The sequence below is a fragment of the Mauremys mutica genome, chromosome 12, assembly GCF_020497125.1.
Source record: "Mauremys mutica isolate MM-2020 ecotype Southern chromosome 12, ASM2049712v1, whole genome shotgun sequence".
Taxonomy (NCBI): Eukaryota; Metazoa; Chordata; order Testudines; family Geoemydidae; genus Mauremys; species Mauremys mutica.
In genome coordinates, this window is record NC_059083.1 from 43,916,622 (window position 1) to 43,934,826 (window position 18,205).

The following is an 18,205-nucleotide window of genomic DNA, read 5'->3' on the forward strand; positions in this document are numbered from 1 at the left end:
AAAATAAACTAAAAACTGGAGATTGTAGAAGAGATTTCTATCGACAGGAAGAGAGCATTTGAGGTTGGGGACGGTGTTTTGTTAATTGATGTGAGAAAAAGAAAGGAAAGGTCATATCTTCATTACCAATGATATGTAGTTAGAAAGTTAAAAACCACATGAATTAATGCTGACAGAAGTTCAAAGATTATTATATCATCTTGTGTGAGTTAACTTAAATATATTGCTTAATTAATTCTATCATTTTTTCAACTATTAAATTTCAAAGGTGTAGTGCAGGAGGTGGGTGTATGTGCCCTGCCTTCCAGAGAGAAACAGTCAAGACAATAAAGAGAGGGGGAGAGAGAACAGAGCAGCTGCACATATGTGTAGTTGTGATGTTTATAACACATGTACATTGTAACTGAAACAGCCCAGTCTGACAATTTAATAGTTTATTTTGTTAAGATAAATATTTCGGATTTCTTGAAATTCCACAACTGAAATACAAATGACGTTATTTAGAGAAGTTAAACTTCACTATAGATTTGAGGGAAAGATAAAAAAATGTAAATAATTCCATTTCTACAAATATATTTATCTGGTTGTTTTTGAGATACTGTTGAAATGTACATTAAATATTATTGTATTTACACCTTGTTACAATAACATTTTCTAAATTAAAATAATATTTTTTCTTTCATATTTTATATTGAGATTTCACAGGGGTAGACAATTCTGACCGGAGTGAATGACCCCATCCCCCACCATCTGCTACCCCTGGGGCAGGGGACGGGGAAAGGTGGGGGCTGGGGGTTCCCAGGTGTCCGGTTTTCGACTGGAACCTCCTGTTGAAAAGGGAAACTGGCAGCGTCCGGTCAGCACAAAAAGTCCAGTTGCTGCAGTAACTGGCCCCCACCACTGGGGCGGGAAGAGCAGCAGGGCTGGGAGGGGCCAGTCTGTGCCACGGTGTCACTGTCAGGGACGAAGATTCCCTCCGGCCTGAGCTGGGACTGGGCAGATTATCAGGGGAGCTGAGTTTTTACCCCCAGTGTTGAGACCAGGATTGAAATAAGGGCGGAGCTTCCCGGAGAAGGTGCCAGTGAAAGTGAAGAGATGGGACCTGTCAGTCACATTGTAAAACGAGACCTCGCCCGCCTCATAGTCCAGGAAAATCCCCACCCGGCTGGGCCTGACGATCAGGGGGAGGGGGGTTGAGGGGGAGATGCAGGCCTTATATCCCCCATCCCTCAGCCACACGGTCCAGTATCCATTCCCAGGTGAGAGAAAGCTCTCCCCCTTCCTTTCCACAGATTCCCTACAAACCCCCAGAATCCAGCCTGTCTTGTCTCCCACCTCCACCTCCCAGTAACGCCTCCCGCCCGCGAATCCCTCAGCGCCCAGGACAATGGGATATCTATCAAATCTCTGAGGGTTGTTGGGTAGATCCTGGCATGTGTCTCCGCGTCTCACACGTTTCCGATCCTCAGACAGGACGAGGTTGGGATTTGCCGTGTCTGGATCCAGAGTCACGTCCACTGGGGAAAGAGTCACAGAGTCAGGGCCGGGGGCAGGGGCTGGTCACTGGGATCAAAGGGAAATTGACCTGCATCCCTGTTAATCACTGGGGCGGGGGGGAGGGGGCGACAGGGGGGTTGTTTCCTGAGGGGAGTCAGGGCCCCTCTGCCTGTGAGGAGACAATGAGGGGAAAGGGCAAGGGGAGGCGGGGGAGGGGAGGGGACAGAATGATGCTGGGAGGGGGACGGCGAGGTGACAGGAGCAGAGGGGGTGGAGGGAGGGACATAGGGGTGGGGCAGGCACCAGGGGCAGAGGGGTGCGAGAGAATGGGGGAGCTCCAATGGGGCAGGGGAAATCAAGGGGCGTGTGAGCTGCCAGGGGGTGAGATGATGAGGAGTGGGGGAGGTGGAACCATGGTGGGGAGCGAATGAACAGGCATTGGTGCCAAAGGGGGAGAATGGGGGGTGTGGGAGAAGGTGAGCAGAAGGGGGCAGAGAGAGGGGGTGTGGAGAAGGGCAGGCCCTAGGAGGGCAGAGGTGTGTGCAGGGAGATGTGGGCACCAGGGGGGCAGAGGGAGGATGAAGGGAGGGGGGGACCCAGAGATTAGGAGAGGGGGAGGGGAGGGGTGGAGCAGTGCTGAGGTGAGGGGAGGGGCTGAGACCAGGAGTCCCAAAGGGGGGCGAGGGAAGGGACTTGCACCAGGGAGGCAGATGGGGCCAGGGTAGAGCTGGGACTTGGGGCAGAGGAGGGGCTGGCACCAGGGGACTGGAGGGGTGGTGAGGGGTGCAGGTGTCACGGAGCCAGCGGGGGAGGGGAGGAGCAGGGGTGAGAAATAAGGAGAAGGTGGCATGGGCGATGGTGGCAGAGGGGCGAGAGGAGAGCAGGGTCAGTGGGGCAGAGGGTGGTGAGGGGCTGGGCACCAGGAAGGAAGGGGGCAAGGGGAGGGTTAGGTGTTGGGGGGCAGAAGGAGGGAAGGGGCAGGCAGCAGAAGGGTGCAGGGGGGAGGGAAAGGGCAGGTGCCAGGGGATTGAGGGGGTTGAGCAGAAGGGCAGGCACAGGGAGGGCAGAGGAGGGGAGGGACAAGCACCAGGGGGCAGAGAGGGGTGAGAGGCAGGACAGGTGGGCAGAGGGAGGTGTTAGCAGAGGGGATTGGGGAGAGGCAGGTGCCAGGGTGTCAGAGTGGAACTAGAGGAGGGATGGGCACAGGGGGACGAGGGAAGTGGTGGGTGCCAGGGATCAGAGAGGGTGGGGAGAGGGGCAGGTGCCAGGAGGGCTGACGGGAGTAAGAAGGGCGAAAGTCAGGACAGCAGAGGAGGGGGAGGGGTGGGGTGGATGCCAGGAGACAGCGGGAGTGTGAAGTGATGGGAGGGCTCCAGGGTGCAGAGGATGTTTGGGGGAGAGGGGCAGATGCCAGGAGGGCAGGGGGAGAAGGGATGGGCTGTTCCAGTGGGGCAGAGATGGGTGGAGGGCAGGGGCATGTGCCAGGGAGGCAAAGTGGGAGTAGAGGGGCAGGGGCCCAGGTGAGCAGAAAGGGAGTGAGAAGAGAGGGAGGGATGTTGGTGAGGGGTCAGAATAGACACAGGGTCCAGGGTCCCTCACAGGGGTGGGGGAAGGGTAAGGGAGGGGCAGGAGACAGAGGGGGGGAGGGAGAGGCAGGCCCCAGGGAATCTCTGTTGCTTTTGGGCCATGTGTGGTTGGTTTCTCGCTCAGAGCAGGTCAGTGGCTGTCCCCACACACACTGGGGGTGCAGCACTGCCCCAGGGGGAGCAGCTGGGACTCTCCATGCTGGCAGGCCCCACAGGCCCCACCTTCCAGACGGGGAAACCCCACAGCCAGCTTCTTCCCTTGCCCGGCCCAGCCCCGCCCCACCCCCACGGGGGCAGTTGTCTGGATTGGGCTCACTTGGGGGGCATTACAGTGTAAGATTCGGAGGGGGGGTATAAATGCACACTAATGGGCTGTTGCTAATGAGGCCAGGGCAGTGGGGAGGGGGGGGGCATTTCCCCACTTACTGCCCCCTTCATCTGGGAGAAGCTGCACCAGGGACCAGTCCCAGTTCACAACTGCACAGCGCGTCTGCACTAGGGGTTTGCACCGGTTTAGCTACATCAGTGCAAGGAAACCCCGGCAGACATGGCTGAGACACTGCTGTGCCAGGGACCGTAACCCCTCCCGTCACTGGGGTTATGGATCAATAATTACAGGGTCACTGGAGCAGGGGAGCTGGACTCTGGGCTCCCAGGTGGGGGCCTGACCCACTGGGCTGCAGAGTCATTCTCACCCCCATGCTCTGGCCCAGTGCCCATGGCAGTGTTTACACACAGGAGGACGTCATCAGACACCTGGAGCCCAGCGGTTCAAGCTCTCATGGCATCACACGGGGGGATTGAACCTGGGGCTCCCAGCTGAGGGCCCAGCCACTGGGCTAAAGGCTACAAGGGAAGTGGCGGCACCTTTTTCTCTTAATTGAAGCTAGTCAGCGAACCCGACATGGAGTCACGAATAGTTTCTCTTGACCCGAAAAATAATTTTGCAGCAAATAAACTATTTGTCCAAAACATTTCACCCAGCTCCACTGCAAACCTGTCTGAGCAACTTAGGAGCCCCAATCCCAGTGACTTGCAATGAGAGACTGTCAACATCCCCAGAAACGCAGTTACAGGCAGGCCAGGCTCAGGACATCAGCTGTGAAACACTCCAGAGCTGCTGTTTAATTTGCCCTTTGCAGACAAATGCCCCCTGGGCCCCTGATCTCACCCCCACAAATCAGGCTGAAAATGGAGACTTGGCTCCAGCCTGAACTCTCTGCCCAGAGCCATTTGTCCCATGGACGCTGCTAGCAGCACAGACCCTCTGCAGCTGCACCTGGGCATCTCCCAGAGCGGATAACAGTCACAGAGACCATCTCAGAGCCCCAGGAGCTCAGGTGTCTCCATCTAACAACTGCGTCAGCCACCCCCCTCGCTCCCATTAACCAGCCCTGGGTCAGACACGCTGGGAACTTTCACACCCAGACTCTGGAGACACTTTGGGTCCTTCTACACAGCCTGCAGCAGCGAGTCTTAGAACAGGGTGGACAGATTCAGGCTTATGGGGCTCCCTCTTTGGAATTAAAAATAACCACATAGATTTTCCGGTTCTGGCTGGAGCTCAGGCTCTGAAGCCCAGGGTGGAGCCAGGTCTGCCCCTCACAGTGCAAGAGGGGACATTGTCTGTGTCCACATCCCCTTCACCCCCTTCCTGGGACGGGGAACAGCAGCCCCAGGGCCCCTCCCTTCACCCCCAGGGCAGGGGAGTGAGAGCCCTCAGCCTCCTGGGCAGTGGGGCCTCCCAGCATAGGTTCCTGGGGGAGCGTGAAAGTGTCTCCACACAGAGAGCTCTGTGCACCCAGCAAATACACAGATGTGCCCGTGGATCAGGAGCCGGGATGGTGCTCTCCCCAGGAGTGATGGAAGCTCCCTCAAAGTCGAGGGGTCACTCACTCATGCCAGCCCTTCTCCCCGAGCTCCTGCCCCGCACCTCTGAACCCTCGCTCTCACACTGCCCCTCCTTCCTGAGCCCCTGCCTCCACACCACCTCTTCCCCAACACCCAGACCCCCTGGTCTCTCCTCTCGGCCCCCTCCCCCATCCTCGCTCACCCTTATAGCTGGTCAAAAGTGGGAGGGAACAGCCCTCCCATTGGTAAAAGTGATGGGCCCATGGCCCCCATCTTCCAGTGCCCCTTACTCACTCCCCAACCCCAGTAGGAGAGGACCCTTGGGGCAGTGTCTGTGAGTTCGGTGCTGGGGATACGAATTGGGTTTTACACCCCGGCTGCTGGAGCTCTGTGTATCGAGGGTATAAGGAAACAGAGGACATGTCAGCTCCCCACTGTCCTGCCAACATGGCTCAGTCCTGACAGCTGCAGGAGCCTCTCCCTGGGGAGGAATCGTCCCTGCAGCCCCTTCAGGCCTTGGCCTCCCTCCGGAGGTGGCTGGTGAGGCTGTCGTTAAGGTGAGTTACAATGTGAGCTCCTGTCCACTGGGAACTGGACTCTAAGCCTGGGCACTCCCAGCTATTCAGTGCGATACCAGCGATGCTCAGGCTTGGAGACACAGAGGACCTGTCCAAGGAGCAATGGGCACAATCTGCAGCAAGGGAGGTTGAGGCTGGAGATGAGGAAACACTTTCTAATTCTCAGGGCCATGAAGCTCTGGACCCGGCTCCAAGGGAGGTTGTGGGATCCCCATCACTGGAGATTTGTAAGAACAGGTTGGACAAATCCCTGCCAGGGATAGTCTAGTCCCTGACCTAGCGTGGGGGGCTGGACTAGGTGACCTCTGGAGGTCCCTTCCAGCCCTGCATTGCTCTGGTTCTAGGTTACAGCAGTTCCTGGGGCTGGGCCCTAGGGGCTCTAAGCCTGGTGAGTGGCACGTGACAGAGTTAACACTGTTAGTGACCATGGCAGCTGGCAGCTCAGCGTCCCTGCCAGGGGCCTGGGCTGGCATGTGGCTGCCTGTACCTGGCTCAGCAGGGTGTTACTGGGCCATGTGGACAGGACCTAGGGTTGGCACCTGTCCATAGGGTTGCCAGGCATCTGTTTTTTTATTGGAACGCCTGGTCGAAAAGGGACCCTGGCGGCTCCGGTTGGCACCACCGACGGGGACATTAAAAGTCTGGTCAGTGGCATAGTGGGAGCCCGGGGCTAAGGCAGGCTCCCTGCCTGCTTAGGTCCGTACAGCTCCTGGAAGTGGCCGCCAATTTACTTCCCTGGAGTTTGAAACTTTTCTAGCAGCACATAACCAAGTGTCAGCCATAGTCAAGCCTCCCTTTGAATACAGGTTGGCTCTGGGGGTGGGAGGAAATGTATCAAGAGGGCTGGTCCTTTTAGGGGAGTCAGGGGCCAGACTACCTGTGACAGGCCCCTGTAAGGGAGAATGGGACAACCCAGACCAACCTGGAAGTAATTAAATCCCTAGGTGGCTAGTTGGCAGCGAAACAGCTAATGAGGCTGATAAAGGGTAACCAGGGCTCAGCTGAAGGGATCCCAGGGACAGGAAGCTACTGAGGAGAGGAGCTCCCAGGAGAGCTCACCAGAGCAAGGAGCCTGGAAGGGGCTCCTAGAGCAGTGCTCCCCAAACTGTGGGTTGTGCCCCCCTAGAGGGTGTGTAGGAACATTTGGGGGGCCTGACAGGGCCTGGACCAGCCCCCATGGGTGGCGGGAAGGGAACGTCATCCAGCCCTGCTTTGCCCCCAGCTCCACTCCGGCCCCACCCTCAGCCCCAGCTGCATCTCCGGCCCCGACTTCAGCCACCCACTCCCGGCCCTGCTCCAGGCTGAGAACCCAGCTGCAGCCCCAGCCTCAAATGTGGTTCCGCGCCCGGCCAAAGCCCCCAGCTCCCGGCCCCAACTGCGGGTCCACTCCCAGCCATGGCCCCCAACTTCTGGCCCCAACTGGAGCCCCATTCCTGGCCCAGCTCCTGAAAGCAGCTCCCAGGGTGGAGGCACAAACCAGGTAAGGAAGGACATGACCAAAAAAGTTTGGGGACCACTGTCCTAGGCAGAGGAGCTTCCCTAACCGGGAGGAGCTGCCAGAGCTGACAATGACAGCAGCAGCTGGAGCAGGACAGAGCCCTGGAGAGCTGCCCCTGGCTGGAGAAAGTGTATGCAGAGAATAAAGGCACAGTCTGAAATGACCCAGCTCCAGGAGGGAGGGCTGGAGTCATCTGATTCCACGATGGAAACTAATCCAAGCCCAGCTCTGGGAAGGACTGAGGGCTCCTGACTTGAGGGCAGTGAGGAACTGCAGTGAGAGCTGGAGGCTGGAGCAGAGTGAGGGAAAAGATTTTATTTCGGGGTTTACTTGGACTCAGAGCAGACCCCAGGAGGGGACTTTTCTCTCAGATCTTTTGGACTGTGAGGTGTAATTTAAGGAGTGCTGCTGAGGGTAAACTGAGGCAAGATGCTTGCCAAGATACCAGCCTCAGCCATTTCAGGGTATCAATAATAACACTCACTGCCCAGCACCTAAGGGCTGCATGACAGCGTGGCGTCTTCCCCATAGCACACGGGGACTCTGGGGCACAGGGAGCCCTGGTTACTCTGACCCACACATTTACCCAGAGACTCCCCTGAGCTGCCGGACCCGGGTCCCTGGGGTCAGAGCGCAGGCAGTCGAGTGGCACTGACCGGCTGGGGCTTCTGGGGTGGGGGAAGGAAAGGGTTAATTCCAGCACGGTGGCACTTTGCTGTCCAGCCCTGGCTGGTCTCTGCCCTCTGGGTGCAGCTCAGGGCGTGTCTCTCTGAGCAGGTCCCTGCCCACTCACCCGCCATTTGCCCCAGACACAGAGAACCCAGGTGCCGAGGGAAGGAGCAGCCCCAGCCAGGGGCGGCTCTAGAAATTCCGCCGCCCCAAGCAGGGCGGCGCGCCGCGCCGCTCACGCCACCCTTCCCCGGTCCCGGAGCCAGGGCAGAAGTGCCTGCGGACCGTCCCGTGGTCCCGCGGCTCCGGTGGAGCATCCGTCCGAGCCACAGGACCAGTGCACCGCCGCAGTCATGCCTGCGGGAGCTCAAGCGGAGCCACGGGAAGAGGGGACCCTCCACAGTAATGCCTGCGGCAGGTCCGCTCGTCCCGGGGCTCCGGTGGACCTCCCGCAGGGATGACTGCGGAAGGTCCGCCAGAGCCAAATGCCGCCCTGCCAGGACAATGCTGCCCCACGCGCCTGCTTGGCGCGCTGGGGTCTGGAGCCGGCCCTGGCCCCAGCAGCGCCGCATTGTCCCTGGCACGGGCTGAGCCTGCGAGTGCAGCAGCAGAGGCAGCGGCCGAGAGAGGGGCTCAGCCATTGAGAGCAGCAGCGTCCCCACCCGCAGGGGAGGGGTCAGCGTTGGGACAACAGGCCAGGCTGGGTCAGGGGATGGGAGCTCCGGCAGCGAGCGCGGTGCCAGCACCAACAGCCCTGCTGGAGACCCTGGGCCTGGCCATCCTGGAGCAGCCAGCGAGTGACTCAGGGCCTGGGACCCTGCCCAGGAAGCGGCTTCTGGGGGGCTGACAGGAGGCTTCCCAGGGGCTGGTGATCCCCTAGAACGAGGCACTGAGCTGACTGGCTCAGGATCCCAACAGGCTCAGGAGCCAGGGGTGTGGAATGGCCCAGAGCCCAGCCGGGTTCAGGGCCCAGTGGGCACAGACTGTGCTGGGCTGGGAGCAGTGAACGGGGAGGGGAGCAGGGATGTGCTGGCTCCAGGCAGTCACAGAGAGGAAGCTGCTTCCCCCACAGCCTGGGGTTCCTGCTCCCCAAAGCCCTGAGATCCTGGCCCTGCAGCCAGCACTGACTGCGCAGCCTCCATTGGCCGGGACTAGAGTGACCAGATGTTCTGATTTTATAGGACAGTCCCGATTTTTGGGTCTTTTTCTTATATAGGCTCCTATTCCCCCCCCCCCCGTCCCGATTTTTCACATTTGCTGTCTGGTCACCCTACTTCCATCGGCCGGGACAGATACACCCAGCTTGGCCCCTTCGACTGCCCCCTGCTGGGGGTGGGTGGGAGGAGAGGAGTGGGGTGGGGGTAGGATGAAAGGGCCAGTTCAACAATCACAGACGGAGCTCAGTCCCCCTCTCCTCTGCCTTGGTTTCTTCTCTGTCCCTCCTCACTGTCAGGTTTCTGCCTTTGCCCCCGGTCTCGGCGCTGGGGCTGTGGGAAGGGGTCAGACCACAGCAGCCAGACTGGCCCCTCCTCCAGCTCAGAAAGCTGGGCCAGCCTTGGCTAATGAGGGCTGGGGCAGTGCTGAGCGGTGGCCACACAACACAGCCCTCACGTGTCCCAGGAGAGAGGCACAGACACGTCATCCGTTACCCGTCTGTGCAGCTCCCAGCACGATGGGCCTAGTCCAGGCCTCACAGTACCTGGCTCAGTGACACCCAGTAACTCAGCCATGGAGGGGTCAGGATGTCAGAGTGACGGGGCCTGGTCTGACACCTGGGCAAGTACCAGCAGGTGGGTGCTAGGGTTGCCAACTCTCCCGGACCAGATGGACCGGACACCATACTGTGGTGATGGCGCATCCCCATTTGTGTCAATGACATCCTGTCTGGGAGAGTTCACAACCCTAGTGAGTGCGAATATCAGGCAAATTGCCCAGGACTGAGCACATCAGCCTCCAGCTATCACAGCTCCAAGCCTGTCAATTGGGTCCGTGCATGTCCCGGGGTCCCAGGCGCTGTCCAGATCCCCTGGCACAACACAGCTCAATGTCCCAGGAGCTTCCACTCACCTGCGAATCTCTTCAGCATTTCTCGCATATCCAGGCAGCGCTCCGGGATTTTATACACATTCTTCAGGTCAGTAGAAACAGCTTCTGGTTCCTGGAGTTTCACATTCTCACTCCTATGAAGAAAATGTCCCATCATCACTCAGCTGCTCTGTGCACACATCACCGCAGAGGTGCTACCGGGGATATAAGAGCAATGAACATCGGAAACGTACCTGCTCAATGTGGTTTTCACATCCTGGAAGGAGAAAGAGAATCAATGTTCTTAGTTAAAACCATGTGTAAAAACCAGTGAATTTTCACTCTGCGCATCAACCTTTCACCTAGAAAAGAAATCAACCCTCCCAGGCTTCACTGTTTTGTGGTAAAAACTCCTATGACATTTTGCATTAACACTTGTTTCATTTATGTAGGTGAGACAGGAATTTAGCTAAAGGATTCTCCCTTCTAAGGGCCCAACCCATCAGTATCTGTGTTTATCAACTGTGTTGGGTCCAATGTTCTGGAGTCAGAGCAGGGATGAGTTCAGCTCAGTATCATTCTTGTATCATCCATTTAATCTCCCATGGCCTCACTGGGTCTCCGTGAGGAGAATTCCCCTCTAACATGAACTGGGATATTTTGGAACTGATGGAGCCCTTAGCCGGATGTTCTGTTTGTCAGTAAACCACAGAACACATTTACTCTAATTCTTGGGATCCAGACCCAGGGATCTGAGTCATAATTCTGGATGGGTGGAGAATTTTGATGCCATCTCACCTTTAGCAGCTCGATAACTGGTTGCTGACACTTCTCCTCTAGCTCTGTGATCAGCTGCTGCAGAGAGGAGCTTTGCTGGGAGAGTTTGGTTACATTTTCCCTTAGTCTCTGCAGAGTCTCCCTCTCCTCCTCCTCCAGGCTCTGCAGAAGCAGCTGCTCCTCCTCTCTCAGCAGTGTGTGCAGTTTGTTAAATTCACCTGCAATCATCTCTCTCTTGTTCTTCACTTTACTCTTGAGAAAGAAAAATAGGAAAGGCACAGAGAAAATGTGAGCCAGATGTTGAGTTACACAGACTGGGCCTTTGCAATGAAGCAGGGAATGTTAAATCACTATCAGGTTTGTAAGGATATTTACTTCTTTGAGAAACGTACCATAAAGGGACAAGGAGTCCTGTGGCACCTTATAGGCTAACAGATGTATTGGAGCATGAGCTTTCGTGGGTGAAACTATAAAGGGTTTGTTTTAGTTAAGAGTTAATACGGCCAGTTCCATAGCAGGGTTGTCTAGGGTGCTTTGTAAAGCCACAGTATGTTATTGCGGGTGGCAGGGGATGGACACAGTGGAGTGGGGAGAAATCGAGGGAACAGGAGAGATTTACAGGGGGCTGCACAGGGTGTTTGCAGGGGGATTTGGGTGCCCAGTGCTGGGCACTCAGACACCAAGGGGAGCCGTCACCGCGGGATGTGGGCGATGCTCCTTCTGACAACCTGCTCCTAAGGCTGCAATGTTCAGGACATAGGGCTGGTGCTAATAGTCCTTCGGGTGCCATCCTTGGGCTCACATGGGTGTTGGGCGCCCAGGGCATTGTCAGAGCTGGCTTTGGCCTCACTCAGCCTGGCCGAGTGCCCCATGCCCCTGTGTCCAGTGACCAGCCAGTGTCTTCCTCACACCCCCCCCCCCATGCTCTCTGTGGGAATTTCACTGTAAAAGGCAGGTGAACTGGAACAGACATTGTGTCCCCCGGGTTCTCTGGCTGGAGAGTCTTGCCCACATGCTCGGGGTTCAGCTGATCGCCATATTTGGGGTCGGGAAGGAATTTTCCTCCAGGGTAGATTGGCAGTGGCCCTGGAGGTTTTTCGCCTTCCTCCGAAGCATGGGGCAGGAGTCACTTGCTGGTGGATTATCTGCTACTTGAAGTCTTTAAATCATGATTTGGAGCATTCAACAGCAGAGTCAAGGGAGAGAATTAGTTCAGGAGTGGGTGGATAGGCTTATGTGGCCTGCATCTTGCAGGAGGTCAGACTAGATGATCATAATGGTCCCTTCTGATCTTAAATTCTATGATGCTATGATTCATCACCTGGCTACAGACTAGCACAGGTAAGGTCACAGTAACAGCAGCAGGTGACTGGGATGAGGTGGCCACATGATGGCAGCAGAGGCTGTGAAGTGGCCAAGCTCTGCCTGGCCTTACACTGACCCGCCCCTGGCTCTGCTGACTCGGGGGGGGGGGTGTCCACACTGCAATGGAGGAGTGAAGGCAGGAGGTGACGACACACTCCAGCTTCAAAAACAGACTCCAGAGAGAAACTGCTGAACTTGAATTAATATGCAAACTAAATACTATTAACAGTGGCCTAAACAAAGACTGGGAATGGTTGGGTCATTACACCAATTGAATCTATTTCCCTATGTTAAGTTCTCCTCACACCTTCTATGGGCCATCTTAATTATCACTTCAAAAAGTTTTTTTCCTCCTGCTAACGATAGCTCATCTCAATTGATTAGACTCTGCTTGTTGGTATGCATACTTCCACCTTTTCATGTTCTCTGTATGTATAAATTTCCCCTGTCTGTGTGTTCCATTCTATGCATCCGAAGAAGTGAGCTATAGCTCACGAAAGCTCATGCTAAAATAAATTTGTTAGTCTTTAAGGTGCCACAAGTACTCCTGTTCTTTTTGCGGATACAGACTAACACGGCTGCTACTCTGAAACACTCCAGCTTGTTCGGGTGTTGGTAGCAGTGAAGCCACAGCAGCAGGGCCTGCACAAGCCCACCCAGCCCCCTGGGTAATGACTCAGTGACTAGCCCACAGCTACCTGTTGGTGCCATTTAGATGCACCCTGGGGGCAGACTTTGCAAAGAGCTCAGCACCCACAACTGGGTTTGATGTTCAGAAGAGCTCAGCTCCCAGCCCGGCCCCAGCCCAGCCAGCTGAGTGATTTTGAACCTCACCCGTGGGGTAAATCCTCCCCCCAGCTCTAGTGTCCGGCCCAGGCACTGGGCAGATGCACTGCAGGGACTGTGGGGGAGGAGATGGGGGAGGATGGAGAAGGAACAATCCCTGTGTCCTCCAGGCTGCAGACACACTGTGGAGCTATTTCATGGAGGCACCTGAATCCCACTGGCTGCAGCAGCCTCTACACCAGCCCCACCTGCAGGAGGGAAACAGGGTCCATGTCATAGTGAAAACACTGCACCCGCTATTGAGAATTTGCCCCTATCAGAGAGCACTTGGGTGAGTTTGCACCACCTCACTATGCCCAGGAACTGCCCCTCCTCTGTCGCATACAGGAGCTGCTGTGCTGAGACCCCCACCAGAGACACAGCCTGATCCTGCTGGCACCAAGCCTCTGTCATGGAGCAAGCAACCAGAGCAGGTTCATACCCTTGTCCTGGAGCTTCACAGCTCCTTCATCCTGGGAGAGTTGCAGGGGGAAGGGCTCAGGGAGAGATAAACCCGGACACCCACCTGCCACTCTGTGGTTTTCTCCTTCTCTTTAGACGTCAGCACCAGGGCTTCCTCCAGCTCCTTCCTCAGAGGGCCCAGAGATTCCTGAAGTTTCTCCTGCAGGGACATTGTGTGCAATAAACAGCCATTAGTCTGCCTGTCTGATGGGTGGAAAGTATCATAGAATCATAGAACATCAGGGTTAGAAGAGACATCAGGAGGTCATCGAGTCCAACCCCCTGCTCAAAGCAGGACCAATCCCCAAGTAAATCATCCCAGACAGGGCTTTCTCAAGCCTGACCTTAAAAACCTCTAAGGAAGGAGATTCCACCACCTTCCTACGTAACCCATTCCAGTGCTTCACCACCCTACTAGTGAATTTTTTTTCTTAATATCCAACCTAAACCTCCCCCAGTGCAACCTGAGACCATTACTCCTTGTTCTGTCATCTGCTACCACTGAAAACAGTGTAGACCCATCCTCTTTGGAACCCCCCTTCATGTAGTTGAAAGCAACTATCAAATCCCCCCTCATTCTTCTCTTCTGCAGACTAAATATTCCCAGTTCCCTCAGCCTCTCCTCCTAAGTCGTGCTCCAGCCCCCTAATCATTTTTGTTGCCCTCCGCTGGACTCTTTCCACATCCTTCTTGTAGTGTGGGGCCCAAAACTGGACACAGTACTACAGATGAGGCCTCACGAATGCCAAATAGAGGGGAATGATCACGTCCCTCAATCTGCTGGCAATGCTCCTACTTATACAGCCCAAAATGCCATTAGCCTTCTTGGCAACAAGGGCACACTGTTGACTCATATCCAGCTTCTCATCCACCGTAACCCTTAGGTCCTCTTCTGCAGAACTGCTGCTTAGCCACTCGGGCCCTAGTCTGTGGCAGTGCATGGGATTCTTCCGTCCTAAATGCAGGACTCTGCACTTGTCCTTGTTGAACCTCATCAAGTTTCTTTTGGCCCAATCCTCTAATTTGTCTAGGTCCCTCTGTATCCTATCCCTACCCTCCAGCGTATCTACCTCTCCTCCCAGTTTAGTGTCATCTGCAAACTTGCGGAGGGTGCAGTCCACGCCACCCTCCAGATCATTAATGAAGATATTGAACAAAACCGGCCAAGGACTAACTCTTGGGGCGCTCTGCTTGAAACCGGCTGCCAACTAGACATGGAGCCTTTGATCACTGCCCATTGAGCCCAATGATCTAGCCAGCTTTCTATCCACTGTGACAAAGTTCCTCCTCTACCTTCATGGGTCCTGCACTTATTTGGCAGATTTGCTCACCTCAGTGATCTTCCCCACAGTCTGGGTCAACTCCTCCTGTGTCTGATCAGGAGTTGGGAGGTTTGGGGGGAACCCGGGCCCGCCCTCTACTCCAGGTTCCAGCCCAGGGCCCTGTGGATTGCAGCTGTCTATAGTGCCTCCTGTAACAGCTGCATGACAGCTACAACTCCCTGGGCTACTTCCCCATGGCCTCCTCCAAACACCTTCTTTTTCCTCACCACAGGACCTTCCTCCTGGTGTCTGATAACGCTTGTGCTCCTTAGTCCTCCAGCAGCACGTCCTCTCACTCTCAGCTCCTTGCGCCTCTTGCTCCCAGCTCCTCACACGCACTTCCTCTCCTCTGACTCCCCCTCCCTGACTGGAGTGAGCTCCTTTTAAAACCTAGGTGCCCTGATTAGCCTGCCTTGATTGGCTGCAGGTGTTCTAATCAGCCTGTCTGCCTTAATTGGTTCTAGCAGGTTCCTGATTACTCTAGTGCAGCCCCTGCTCTGGTCACTCAGGGAACAGAAAACTCTTTCTCCAGTGGCCAGAAGACCTCCCTTTGACTCCTCTGCTGTAGAGGGTAGGAGGGAGAGGGCTGCTGCTGCTGTTGTTCCTGCTGGGCCCTCATTGCTGCTGCTGCTCCGGCTGCTCCCCTGGCTGGGCTAGACACCACCACCCACCCCCTTTCTCTGCTGTCTGCTTGCTGGCTGGCTAGTAGATTTCCCCCCCACCACCCAGTTGCTGCTGTTACTCCACCTACAGCCCCTGGGGGGGGGGGGCTGCTGGCCCGCTCCCCAGAGGAGGGGAGTGAGGGACCCCAGCTCCAGGCCTTGTTGCTGAGGAAGCCACCACCACCATCTTCTGAGCGGGGTCCCTCCTGCCTAGCCACCAGACCACCACCTGGAGCTGCTGGAGCTGCTGTGTTAGCTGCTGGGGAGCTGCTGGAGCCCCGAGGAGAAGGAGAGTGCTGCCTGCTGCTGCTGGAGGACCTCGTAGAGACTCTGAAGGCCACCGTGGAGGGGGCACCTAAGGACTGAGTATTTTTCGGACTGTGCTCTTGTGGTGGGGGCTTGGACTGTGTCTGTTGGGACACTGGGGGTGTGGCGTGGAGCCTGCCCCCGGTCCATCTGTGTCCCCCTTCGCCCCCACCACCGTCGTTGCCCCCTCCACCACCCCCGCTGGCGTTTTTCCATCTGCCTCATTCTCCTGCCTCTGGGACTGAGCTGCTCACCTGGCTTGCCACGCCCACCTCCACCATTTGGGCCTGCAGCAGCAGCCAGCTGCATTGACTTTTTGCACAAGTGCCCGTGGGCGCACCCCCCACCCCCACCCCCTTGGCCTGGCCCCCTCTCCTTTGCCACATTTGTCTGCCCCACCCATTTCCTCTGTGGCCCTGACTGTCCTGCCCCAGCCCTGCAGCTAGCCCCGTGGTCCCACTGCCCTGTTCCTAGTTTGACTTTTTCCCCCCCCGGCCCTGTGATCCCCCAGCCCTGATTGGCCCCTCCCCTCATGCGCCCATGCCCCCTCCCATGCACTTGTGCCCTTCCCCCATTTGAGTTTGCCCTTGTTCACTGCACCCCGCCCCCATGCTGTTAGCCCCCCTGATCCCCTAGTGCAACTAGAGGAGCCGGAATTCCCCTCTGGGTCGGTGGCCTGCCACCCTCCCGCCCCTGGGTCCTTGCTTGCTCCCCATGCCCCTTTAGCCTTCCCTTTCTGGCACCCTCCTTCCCTGCCTGCAGCCTAGCGGGGAGGAGTGGTCGTCTCCTTTCCCTCCCCTCCCCTCGCTGTTTGTCCCCCTTCCCGCTCTCGTTATGGCAGGGGACGCGGCGGGGGAGACCCCTCGCGATGCTCCCACCGCCCCTCCTCCCGAAACCCCCGTGTCCGATCCCCAAGCCTCTACCTCGACCGCCGCTGCCGGTTTACCTGCCACTGCCCCCGCTGGGGCACCGGCAACGGCGAGTATCGGGGAGACGTCCGCTGCTGCCACGTCCTTCGCCCCTTCCGATTCGGAGGGAGCCCCCCCAGCCGGTCGGAAAGGTCGGGGTGGGAAGAAGGGTAAGGGCCCAGCTATAAAGACCAGGCCCTCCATGGCGGGGACTACCCCCGCTGCCGTGGTCCCGCTACCGGCCGCGGCATCCCTCCCCGCTGTTCCCTCTACCAGCTCCGCAGGTGTCCCTCCCCCGGCCCCCAGGGCATATGCCCAGGTGGCGGCGGCCCCCCCGCCTGCCGCTACTCCTCTGCCTGCCACTTCCACTACCATCTCTAGCGGCCGGGGCCCCTTTCCCACCTTGACTAGGAAGCACGGCGTCCGTTGCCTCCTGGTGCCCGCCTCGCCCCACGTCGAAACCTATGTGAGGGCGTTGGCGAGGGTAGTGGGGCCCACGGCCATTGTGGCGGCCTCCAAAATGTACGGGAAGGTGGTCTTCTTCCTGGCGTCGGAGGCCGCCGCCGAGGAAGCGGTAGAGACGGGTCTGGCAGTGGGGGGCGTGTTTGTGCCCCTGGAGCCCTTGGAAGACCTGGGGGTCCGCTTGGTCCTGACCTCCGTCCCTCCCTTCCTGCCCAATGCCGCCCTGCTGCCCGCCCTTTCTGCCCTGGGGCGCCCTATTTCTGTCATCAGCCCTCTCCCGTTGGGCTGCAAGGACCCCGCCCTCCGTCACGTCCTCTCGTTCCGCCGGCAAGTGCAGCTTCAACTGCCGCCGGCGGCACGTGACGGAGAGGCGCTCGAGGGGTCCTTTGTGGTCCCCTACCAGGGAGCCCGCTACCGGGTGCATTATTCAACGGGGGAGGCCCGGTGCTACCTCTGCCGGGCGATGGGGCACGTCCGGAAGGACTGCCCCTTGGCCCGGCACGGAGGAGCGTCCGGGACCCCCGAGCCCCGGTATGGCGCCGGCCCCGTCACCGCCAGTGCCCCTAGCTGCCCAGCACCTGACGCTGCCCCTCCTCCTTCTCAGTCCACCGCTGTGGAAGAGGGTGCGGCGGAGATAACGCCGGGCGTGAGAGAGGGCCCGCCCCAGGGAGACTCCTCCCTCGTTCCTGTTGCCCCTCCGTTGCCTCCCCGAGTCCCTAAGCCGCTGCCCTTGCCCCCAGACCTGACCCCTGTTAGCCAGCCCCCGGATGATGCCATGGAGGGCTGGTCCTTAGTGCAGGGGAAGCGGGGCAAGCGGAAGGCTCCGGTCCCATTATATCTTTCGGATTCGGAGGCCCCCCGGAAGAGCAGGAAGGGGGTCTCTGATGACGAGCCTTCCGCTTTGCCCCCTGACGACGCCCGTTTTGTGGTGCTGGCTGGGCACGACGTGGCAGCACCGGACAGTGACGCTGCCCCTCCTCCGGGGTCCCTTCCCGAGAACGCCACCAAGGGAGCCCCTCTTGCCCGCTTGCCATCCGCTCCCCCTGCGAGCGCTGAGGTGGGCGTCGCTTCGGGTGCTGGCAGGGAGGGCCCCGGGGTGGCGGACGGCGATCTCCCCTCCATCTATGAGGAGATCGAGGCCCTGGGTCTGACCCCAGTTACACAGGGGGAGGACGACCCTTTGCAAACGGGCCTCGATCTGAGCAACCTCACTACGGTCCCCCTGTCCCCGGGTTCCCTACTCCTGACTGGTGCTTCTGCTCCCGCCTCCGAGGGTCCCCTGGGGTCTTCCATCAGCCCGGCTGCAGGTGGCACCTCACTGACGGCCGCCGAGCCCATTGAGGCGACGGTCGGTGCCCCGCTACCCGGACCCGATTCCCAGGGGGTGTCCCTCTTGGGTGTGGGCCAATCGA

At 57.9% G+C, this 18,205-nt stretch overlaps 1 protein-coding gene across 1 annotated transcript in view; it reads right to left on the reverse strand.

Annotated features, from left to right (window-relative positions):
* Nucleotides 1–708: 708 nt before the first annotated feature.
* The window catches only part of LOC123345951 (E3 ubiquitin-protein ligase TRIM39-like), a 28,484-nt gene continuing 10,987 nt past the window's right edge, over nucleotides 709–18,205 (reverse strand). Inside the window, exons 2-6 of the mRNA XM_044983090.1 lie at nucleotides 13,198–13,293; nucleotides 10,503–10,733; nucleotides 9,959–9,981; nucleotides 9,747–9,859; nucleotides 709–1,517 (exon numbers count right to left, since the gene is read on the reverse strand). Of these exons, the coding sequence (XP_044839025.1) occupies nucleotides 958–1,517; nucleotides 9,747–9,859; nucleotides 9,959–9,981; nucleotides 10,503–10,733; nucleotides 13,198–13,293 (1,023 nt within the window). The 3' untranslated portion in view covers nucleotides 709–957. The remainder of the gene's footprint in view (nucleotides 1,518–9,746; nucleotides 9,860–9,958; nucleotides 9,982–10,502; nucleotides 10,734–13,197; nucleotides 13,294–18,205) is intronic.